The sequence below is a fragment of the Aptenodytes patagonicus genome, chromosome 14 (assembly GCF_965638725.1).
Source record: "Aptenodytes patagonicus chromosome 14, bAptPat1.pri.cur, whole genome shotgun sequence".
In the NCBI taxonomy this organism is placed as follows: domain Eukaryota; kingdom Metazoa; phylum Chordata; class Aves; order Sphenisciformes; family Spheniscidae; genus Aptenodytes; species Aptenodytes patagonicus.
The window spans coordinates 16735448-16745957 of NC_134962.1; the positions used below are offsets into that span (position 1 = coordinate 16735448).

At 48.8% G+C, this 10510-nt stretch overlaps 1 protein-coding gene across 1 annotated transcript; it reads right to left on the bottom strand.

Moving 5' to 3' along the window:
• Positions 1 to 560: 560 nt before the first annotated feature.
• Positions 561 to 9032, bottom strand: LOC143167224 (uncharacterized). Its single transcript, XM_076352416.1, has 6 exons — positions 8741 to 9032; positions 7446 to 7580; positions 6962 to 7105; positions 6379 to 6510; positions 3065 to 5039; positions 561 to 592 (listed from the first exon to the last, which is right to left on the bottom strand). Exons 1-6 carry the CDS (start codon positions 8963 to 8965, stop codon positions 561 to 563), a joined length of 2643 nt encoding a protein of 880 aa, XP_076208531.1. The 5' UTR covers positions 8966 to 9032.
• Between the last annotated feature and the right edge of the window lie 1478 nt (positions 9033 to 10510).

Sequence of the window (10510 nt, forward strand, 5' to 3'; positions counted from 1 at the left end):
GAGTTCTGAAATGGCAACCTCTTAAACTATTTTCTGTGGAGATAATGCTTGAAAAAATTCCAGATTCACAGTTCTGGAAATCACTGGTTTGAAAGCCTTTGTCCCTCAAACCAGATTTCTAGATACAGCCAAATAATTCATCTTAAGAAATGGAAAAAGCTTGAAGGCTTTTTATCGTAGTTTTTATGTTTTAGCTGCAGGATATTATATACGCACAACACTTTGTCGTTGTGGAATGGGAAGTAACAGGTTCCCAGAGTCACCCTGAACCAAACTCAGATTATCAACAGTTCCGAGTTTCTTTCTGGCATACCATTCACGTGTACAACACCGAGACATTACATGTATATTAAGGAGAGAGGTTCCTACAGGGTTTAGTAACCCAACTCTTTTTCTCAAAAGAGAGATTCGGGCTACCGACACCTTAGTTCCACGTGCTTTTTCCTCAGCAGGAGGGCTACTGGTTACACAAGGTACTGAAGAACTGTTCTGTTGCGATCCAGCTTAAAAACGTGACAGCTAGCACATGAAAAGGGAGCAGACTCTTATTTTTCCTAACTTCAGAGCATTTCACAGAGGAGCAGAGCATAACCTGATGAACAAAGCCCAGGGGGGAAAATGAGCCTTACAGGACTGCTGAGGCCTTGAAACGCCTCAGATTCTATTCTTTCCTGACAACACGGAGCTCTGCCTGCTGGGCTTTTTGGTGGGAGAGACCCAGCTGCTCTCACCTCCTGTTAGGTTTGCAGTGCAGTGCAGCCACAGCAGCTCTGGCATGTTGCCCTCTGCCTGCTCTGGAGTGGAGGAGATGCACATGGAAAGTAAGACATCAAAGGGACTTCACAACAAACTCTGTGCATAGGCTGGGGACCACCACCACTGAAGAGAGGGACAGATCTGACCTTCTCTCTGAAATAATAAGGGCACCTTTGTGAAACTGGGCTTGCAAGCCTGAAAAACCCTCCCACGCTCTGGTAGGTAACCCAGAGGTATGAGTGGGAGAAGTGGCCAGCTGCTGCTACGAGCATCTCCCAGGAAGTGGGAGATCAAGTTCCAGTTCTGCTGTTTCCCAGGCCCAGAGGAGTGCCCTAACCAGCCAGGTGAGGACTATTCTTTGAGCAGAGCACCTCCGTTTTCCTGCTGAACTGCTGAAGTGGGTCCACGGTGCAGGCAGACGCAACAGTCAGTCACAAGGGGAAGGGGGTTCAGTTAGTTATCTGTAGCAACAGAACTTCGGACACTGAGGCTTCCTGGTGAAAACATCCTTAAGATATACCTTGATGGCTTCAGCAGTATTCTCAGCTCACTTGCCGGAGCTAAGCATCATGTAGTCTACCGATACAAATATTATATGCATTTCGCCCTGAGCGCCTGTGAAGATTCGCCTCCTCAGGGAGACCGGGGTGTACCAGACCCATAAAAGTATCATAGAATCGTAGAATCATTGAGGTTGGAAAAGACCTCTAAGATCATCGAGTCCAACCGTCGACCCAACACCACCACCCACTAAACCATGTCCCTAAGCGCCTCATCTGCTCGTCTTTTAAATACTTCCAGGGATGGGGACTCAACAACTTCCCTGGGTAGCCTGTTCCAATGTTAAACCACTCTTTCAGTAAAGAAATTTTTCCTCACGTCCAATCTAAACCTCCCCTGGCGCAACTTGAGGCCATTGCCTCTCGTCCTATCGCTAGTTACTTGGGAGAAGAGACCAACGCCCACCTCACTACAACCTCCTTTCAGGGAGTTGTAGAGAGCAATGAGGTCTCCCCTCAGTCTCCTTTTCTCCAGGCTAAACAACCCAGTTCCCTCAGCCGCTCCTCATCAGACTTGTTCTCCAGACCCCTCACCAGCCTCGTTGCCCTTCTCTGGACACGCTCCAGCACCTCAACATCCTTCTTGTAGTGAGGGGCCCAAAACTGAACACAGTATTCGAGGTGCGGCCTCACCAGGGCCGAGTACAGGGGCAGGATCACTTCCCTCCTCCTGCTGGCCACACTATTTCTGATACAGGCCAGGATGCCATTGGCCGCCTTGGCCGCCTGGGCACACTGCCGGCTCATGTTCAGCCGGCTGTCAACCAGCACCCCCAGGTCCTTTTCCGACAGGCAGCTTTCCAGGCACTCTTCCCCAAGCCTGTAGCGCTGCATGGGGTTGTTGTGGCCAAAGTGCAGGACCCGGCACTTGGCCTTGTTGAACCTCATACAATTGGTCTGGGCCCATCGATCCAGCCTGTCCAGGTCCCTCTGCAGAGCCTTCCTACCCTTGAGCAGATCAACGCTCCCGCCCAACTTGGTGTCATCTGCAAACTTACTGAGGGTGCACTCAATCCCCTCATCCAGATCATCGATAAAGATATTAAACAAGACCAGCCCCAGTACTGAGCCCTGGGGAACACCGCTCGTGACCGGCCACCAACTGGATTGAACTCCATTCACCACAACTCTCTGGGCCCGGCCGTCCAGCCAGTTTTTGACCCAGCGCAGAGTACACCTGTTTAAGCCGTGAGCCGCCAGCTTCTCTAGGAGAATGCTGTGGGAGACGGTGTCAAAGGCCTTGCTGAAGTCCAGGTAGACCACATCCACAGCCTTTCCCTCATCCACTAGGCGGGTCACCTGGTCATAGAAGGCAATCAGGTTGGTCAAGCAGGACCTGCCTCTCATGAATCCGTGCTGGCTAGGCCGGATCCCCTGGTTGTCCCGCTCATGCCTTGTGAGCGCCCTCAAGATGAACCGCTCCATAATCTTCCCCGGCACCGAGGTCAGGCTGACAGGCCTGTAGTTCCGCGGATCCTCCTTCCGGCCCTTCTTGTAGATGGGCATCACATTGGCAAGCCTCCGGTCATCCGGGACCTCCCCCGTTAACCAGGACTGCTGATAAATGATGGAGAGCGGCTTGGCGAGCACCTCCGCCAGCTCCCTCAGCACTCTCGGGTGGATCCCATCTGGCCCCATAGACTTGTGAGCGTCCAGGTGGCGTAGCAGGTCATTGACTGCTTCCTCCTGGATTATGGGGGGTTCATCCTGCTCGCCGTCCCTGTCTTCCAGCTCGGGGGGCCGAGTACCCTGAGGATAACTGGTCTGCCTGTTAAAGACTGAGGCAAAGAAGGCATTGAGTACCTCAGCCTTTTCCTCATCCTCGGTGACAATGTTCCCCCCCGCATCCAATAAGGGATGGAGCTTCTCCTTGGCTCTCTTCTTGTCATTAATATATTTGTAAAAGCTTTTTTTGTTGTCTTTAACGACAGCGGCCAGATTGCGTTCTAGCTGGGCTTTTGCCTTTCTCATTTCTTCTCTACACGACCTAACGAGATCACTTGTGTACTGCACAGTACACGGAAGAGACTTCTCTTGCTCTCTGTGGTGTCTAACCTCTTCATTCTTCTTGGTTAGCCTAAGCTGGAGATTCTGCAAGGTCTTCAGTTCTTCTTCTTGGCGCTGGAGTTTTTGCAGAAGAGTTTCATTGTCTTCATCTCTCTTCCTCACCACTTCCTCAAGCAGATTCACTTGCTTCTGGCATGATGTTAGTGCTACTTTCATGCTTTCTTCACCAGGCTGGAACGTGTTCATTTGCTCTGTCTGCCTGAGGCACTCCAAGCGGTGGTTCTTCACTGCGTGGCTCATTTCGTCTAGATCCTGCTGTAGGCTCTTGGCCTGCTTGCCTTCTAACTCCTTCTGCTCTCGAAGGTCCTGGGCATGCTCTTGCAAAGACACCCTCTCTTGATCTCTAGCTTCTCGAGAAGGTTCAGCATATTCTAGTTTTTGCAGTATGGCTTTAGTCTGCATCGCTGCCTCCTCCTTTTGCTCTTGAAGCTTAGAGATAGCCTCCTCCAGAGCCTCTATCTTTTCTTCTCTTTCTTTCAGAGTCAGTTTTGTTGCTTGAAGATTTGTTTGCTCAGCTTCACGCTTCTCCTCCTTTTCCTTGCATGCCTCACATTGTTTTCTAAGGGATAAAATTTCTTGCTCTTGTTCCTTTAGTGCCACTTGAAGATGATGCAGAATTTCCTTCTGCTGTGCAGAGTCCTGTTCTTGGTTTTGGAAGGTCTCAATCACTTCCTTCTGAGATTCAATCATGAAATCCTTTTCTTTCAGTATTGCCTTAGCGTGTTCTAAGTCTCTCTGTAAGACATTCATCCGTTCTTCTGTTTTTTCCTCATAGTTCCGTGTTTGTTGCTTTTGGATGTCTATGAGCCTGTCCTTTTCTTTCAAGGTTTCTAAGGTCTGCTCCAGTTGGTCACGGACAGTTCTTAACTGCATTTCCATGACTTCTTCAGCTTCCTGGATTTGCTTTTGTTGTGACTCAAGCTCTTGATCTTTTTTAGATAAAGCAAGTGTCATCTTTTCTACTTTACCATGAAGCTCTTGCAGGTGCCCCTCTCGCTGTTCCGTGTACTGCTGGAAGAGCCTGAACTGCTCCCTTTGAGAAGCACACTCACTCTCTCTGTCCTTAAGAACTGCCCTCAGGTGTTCAAGGCTTGCGTGCAGAGATTTCACCTGTTCTCTCTCCTTTTCCAGTTCTTGGATCTGCTGGGTCAGAGACATAAGCTCTATGTTTTTCTCCTTCAAGTTCCCTTTCATATGATCAAGATCCACGAGCAGATTTCTCACTTGTGAGGTACCGTGTTGTTCCAGAATCGTTATCTTCCCCTCCTGGAATTTGATCTCCTGGTCCCTCTCCTCCAGCGCCTTGCTCATCTTGCTGACAGCAGTCCTCTGCATTTCTCGCTGCTTCTCCAGCTCCCGTATCTGTTCTCGCTGGGATCTGATCTCCCGGTCTCTCTCTTCCAGGTCTTTGTTCATTTTGCTTACAGCAATCCTTTGTTTTTCTTGCTGCTTCTCCAGCTCCTGTATCTGTTCTTGCTGGGATCCTGTCTTCTGTTCTTTCTCTGTTACGTCCTTAATAACCTGATCGAGAGTAGTTTTATGCATTTCTTTCTGCTTTTCCAGCATTCTCATCTGTTCCTGGTATAACTTCATTTCTCCCTCCCTCTCTGAAGTTGGAGCTTTTAGTAGAAAATTCGAGCTCTCCAGTTGGTTTCCCTGTTCGATGTAAATTTTCTACTGTCACTCAAAAAAGATTTGAGAACTGTACTGTATCTATCAAACTCTGTCCATAACTGATTTTTGGAGTCATTGTAAATGGAGGAGTGGGAAAATACCGACCATGTAGGAACAGCTGCACTGGCTCAACTGTCTAGGCTAGTCTCCCGTATGTAACGGTGCCTGTAAGTGCACACCCAGGGAAGAAAGCCTAAGAGTCGGGTGGACTTACGTGATACCTCCCCTCCCCAACCCCAGCACTGTTCCAGCTTGTGAGAACTTTCACAGTCTCCTCCTGACCCCATATAGACCTGCTGTATTTACAACACCCTTCGTCAAGGAGTTCAACAGGTCTGCTCTGCTGTAAATATACCACCTCCTGTCATTTGCTTGCAGCGTGGCTCTCACTACCTTCATCAGATGGCTCTCGTTCATCTCTTGGACAAGAGAGTGAACGACCGCTGCCCCCTCTCTCCCTGCCTCTCAGGATGTTGTAGACCTTTCCTGCGCCACTCTTTAGGCTGCGTCTTTCCCAGCTTACTCAGCTGGTCCCATCTTCCCTTTTGCCCTTCGCTGAACCTCTGCTGGCTCTAGGGTGTTCTTTTGGGGAGGAGCTGCCAGAACTGCAGCCAGGATTTCAAGTCCAGACTAAGCATGATTTAGACAGTGGCACGATGATGTTCTCTCTATTAGGAAGGGAAGAGAGAACAACCCCAACATGTGATTTCCCTTTTTTTTCTTTGAGAACAACCCCAACGTTTCATTTACTTCCCCCCCTGGACCTCTACTGCGTAGAATTTTCGTGGTGCCATCCTCTAGAAGGCCACTGTCCCCCTCTCGAAGGAGTAATGGTCAGGTCACAGTCTGTCATTCCGTGTTTCAAATCGGGACTAGTTTTCCCCTTGCAGACATACATATTTAGCTGGATCAGCACTTTTGTTTCTCAAATGTCTCATTTTTCCCCCCGCTGTCTGCTCTCAGACGGGCAATGTTGAACAGCTTTCTATTATTAGCAAACTTTGTCTTCTCACCCCTTTTTCCAGATCCAGATGTTTAGAAATTTTGGACACAAATAATTGCCCAAACCATGCAATGTAAATAGAGACAAGTTTGAAAATTACTTTGACTAAAGCTTCAAGGGCAGAAACCTTCAGAATTGAGGAAAATAAGCACCCTGATTCGTAACTGAGTCGTATATGACTACGGCATCTTTTCCTACTTATTCAGGAGAATGCAATTGGAAAAGTTAAACCACAAAAAAAAGTTGCTCCTTAGAATGACTAACAGAAGGCCAAAAAATATGTAAGAAATGGCCCTTCACAGCATCTGCCAGCCTCACCAGGACATCCTTTCTTTGCTTCTCGGTGCTCTCGAGTTTCCTTTCCAAAGACGCCACCTCTTGATGTAGAGTCATAGCCTCCTCCTTTAGAGACCCTTCGGAGGCTGCTAGCTGAGACGTCAACTCTTCCACCTCAAGTAAAACATAACAAAGCAGTCAAAGACTACAGCTTGTCGCCGTCAGCCATATCATATACTGTGAGGAAAGGGAAAGGACAACTTTAAATTTCACCCTATCGTGAGAGTACCAGATTCACAATGGATACAGCCAGCTTGTTTAACAATCTAAGTGCGTCACCATGTTCATCTGAAAAACCACCTTAAAAAACAAGGCTAGCAGTAACAGGCCAGCAGAAATCCACTCTGATGATTGCTGGCAAACAGGCAAAAGGAGCAGCCCATCTGGCCAGGGCAGCAGCTGAGATTCAGCTGACCAGTAAGCCTCCTTCAGACCAGCTGAGCTGGAGACCACAGTATGATGGCAGTCAGAGGGACTACCCCATCAGCCTGCTCTGCAATGGAAAGGCAAGAAGGGGAGAGACCACCTGTTTGATGACCAGAGTATCTACTGCTGTCTCAGTCACCTGTTTTTGCAGAGCATCCCTCTGCTGAAGAAGAACATTCTTTTCCTCTTTGATGGTTTTGATTTCTTCCTTGTGCCTCTTCTCCACTGCCTTGATCTTACTCCGAGTTTGCTGCAGCTCTGCTTGCAGCTTTTCTGTGATGTTCTGTAAACACAAATGGAGAGCAAGTTACTGGGACCTGCCATCGGGTTCAGCTTTTTCCTCTTTCTGTCTCAAAATCACATTCATTCAGCCACTTCTTTCTGCTTTTCTACCCAGCTCTGGTTCCACTGTAACCCACCCTTCCTGTTGCTGATCTCTGGAGCTTACCAGGCTCTGTGCTTTCAGTGCCTGCAGTAGTCCTTGCCTCCTCAGTCCCAGGACTTACGTTTTATTTCCTTGTTACTGCCCTCACTCTGTTACCTGGCCCTCAGCCTCTCTCTCAGCTTACGTCCAATTGCCAACTGCCTGTTCTTTCAACCTACCCTACTAGTCAACGACTTACCTGCCCATTCTCTTGCTGCTTTTTCAGGTCCTGCCTGAGCTGCTCTAGCTGCTGGCAGGCTTCTGTTAGCTCTCCCTGCGTTTGGAGTAGCGTCTCTAATAAAGCATTCTTCTCACGCTCCTTTTCTAGCAGGACCTGCACAGAAACAAAGAGAAGACGGGTTTAAACTTCCCATACAAAATTTGTGTGGCAAGACTCAAAGACCCATGGGCTCACACGGTCTCAAAGCACTGTGCTGCTGGTCTCCTAGGTCATTATCTGCCCACTTGGAGACACAGCTTCCTAAGTGAGATTGGCAGTATAAACATGGTCCATCCACGGTCCATCTGCGACTGAATCTCCAACAAACTCTTAGTCATCTAACAGGAGAATGCGTGGCAGTTCTCAAGTGTCTTGCCTTGCTGGTGAGGGTATCCCTCGTCTTGCGCTGTGTCCTGTTTGTCTTTCAGTAGCGACTTCTGCACCTACTTAGCGGTAGAGAAAACACAAGGCTGCCAGAGGGCTGAAGCTAGCAGCTCTTTCAGAAAACTCATGTACTCTGAGTGAGGTTTGGTGAAAATTACTTTGGTTTTAAGGTATTCAGTAGACTTTACCAAAGAAGTACTGACAGTACAGGGACACACTGTCATCTCTGAGCGCCGCCCTGTCATTTCAATACCTGTAGACACAGCTGGGGGTACTGCTGTCCCTAGGCAGCCTCCATAAAGAGGACTTTGGGTAGGACACAAGGAGGACTCTCAGCGTATCGCAGGGTTGCTCTGGCACAGGAGACCTGGGCACAAAATAGCTTACCAGCAAGTGACTTAAAACACAGCCCGGAAGACACCTCTGTTTTACTGCCCAGAAATATTTCAGAGGAGTCTTTAAAAAGATTTTTCTTTTGTCAACAATCCTGCTGCGCCCCTCCCCGTCCTCCCCAAACAAAAAGCCCATCCTCATGGGGATTCAGTCCTACAAACTCAGTTTGGTCTTTAATGGAGTTAAGGCTATAAACACGTATCAGTAAACGTCAAAAGAAGACCGTTAAGAGAACAGTGAAGATACTCTGAGGTAACTCTTAGAAAAACCAGAATACAATAGCAGCACAAAAATCTAAAATGAAAGGTGACATTTCTGCCTGGCTTCCTATGAGAGGTCTCATTCCTAGTCCCAAAGGTAGCCCTGCACGCCTTTCACCTCACCAAATTCAATGTAGAAAACATGTAGGGCATGCTCCACACAGCCCGATATCCAGTCATCTCCCACAGCTCTAGCTTTGCAAAGAACCACACAAATTCTCCTTTCACAGCCTTTACCTCTTGCTTGGCGTTTTCGACTCTGGTTCGTTCCTCTTCTTGTTGAGCGTGCACGGTAGCAACTTTCTGCTTCATATCAAACAGCTTCTTCTCGTGCTCCCTTCCTGTCTCTGCCTTCTCCTTTTCCCATTGCTCCCGTATCTCTTCTTGCTGGGATCTGATTTCCCGGTTCCTCAGGTACCTGATATATAGACTCAGTATACTCTCAAATTCAAGAACTGGCATCCTTAATCACCAGCCATGAAAAAGCTATTACATACCGAAAACTATTGCTATCAAACCCAATACCGGCCGGACTGCCAGAATGACAACAGAAATTGAACAAACTGTTGGACATCACTGGTATGACATTGTTGTGGGGTATGCCCCATCTGCAAGTGGCATATTGCATCTTACGTTACACCCTATGATCCTTGTATCATTGCATTCTATTTATTAGTTTTGTTATTAGGATGCTTGTATACCCGCGTTTATCGCTTATCTCACCATGTTGAAAGCACGCACCATCAATTGTTACCCGATTATGAACTGTGAAGCCAGACTTCAGTCAAAGTGCTCAAAACATTCCCCCACCCTCCCCCCCGCCAAGGCAAGAGGAGTAACAGGACCTCCCCTTACCGGGGCAACGGGCTTGCTAGATGTTTGGTCTATACCAAGGGGTGGAGTGTGACTGTTCACTCAACTCCTGCTCAGATTTTGGCTAACCCAGCTCATGCTAAGGCCTGATGTATGCTGGGAGCAGCGCCATTAAGTCAAAGCAAGAGCACCAGGTAGGCAGGACAGGTGGCCAGAAAGAGCTATAGGGCCATGATGCAGCCATTATCACCTGCAGCTGGCTGTCTCCTGCAGCCATCATCTTTGTCTGGCAGTTTTGTCAGAATCTGCTGCCGTTTGGAAATGGGAGAGACCAAGCTTCCTAGCTGGAGGGTTTAAAACATCAGCTTACCCAAAAAGCCTTTGAAGCGGATCCAACAGCAGCTGGACTGCTGACGCTTTCGTGCTTCCCAGAGTGATACGGGGGATGCCCGCACCGTGACGGAGGAGGAAGGATGAGCAGTCTCACCGTCGGCTAGGGAATGAATTCTTTTTTGTTTGCTTGTAAGTGCACGAATTAAGAGTCGCGGGTTGTAAGTTATGAAACCTCAAGGCTTGAGTGGTGAATAAGTGAATTCACGTAATAGACTAGTCCGGGCAAAGGGGACTGAGCCCTGTTTGTCGTGTGTGTTTGTTGTGTTTCTTCATGAGCTCATGAAATAAAGTTCCATTCACAGAGTATGCCGTCCTGTAAACGGGACGTTTTCTCTCCCATGCCAGTTTTTCTTCAACTGCTTGCAAGTCTGTCCCGTTCATGCTGCAAAACAGGGAGAAAAAGAGCCCACAATTCCATCTCTGTATGCTTGGTTTTCGTACTAGCTTTGAACTCCTGCTCCAGTGGCAGTCAAGGGCTGACGTTTGAGCTTTTAGCAGGAAGTTCTAGCTGTTCAGTTGGTTTCCCCGTGCGACGGACCTTTCCTACTGTCGCTGCCGTCCCACCCTTCTTGCCCCAGCGTCCCCATACCCCCCCCACGCGAGGCTCCGTTTCCTCCCGCGCCTTCTCTCCCAGACGCTACAGGGAGCGCTTTTTGCCCCCAACGTTCTCCCGGGCCGTTAACAGTCCCTGAGCAGAACTCGCTGGAGCAAAGCGCTGCCGGGGCGGCCTCTCCCCCGCGGCAGCACCGCAGCCCGGCGCGGCACCGTCAGCGAGGAGCGAGAAGGGAACCGCTGCCCCAG

Excerpts from the sequence above, each read along its gene's own strand:
- LOC143167224 (XM_076352416.1), bottom strand. The coding sequence starts at position 8,965 with ATGCCAGTTCTTGAATTTGAGAGTATACTGAGTCTATATATCAGGTAC. Across the intron at positions 7,581-8,740 it reads TCGAAAACGCCAAGCAAGAG|GTCCTGCTAGAAAAGGAGCG; the intron begins GTAAAGGCTGTG and ends GTTTCTGTGCAG. Across the intron at positions 6,511-6,961 it reads GGGATGCTCTGCAAAAACAG|GTGGAAGAGTTGACGTCTCA; the intron begins GTGACTGAGACA and ends GTTTTACTTGAG.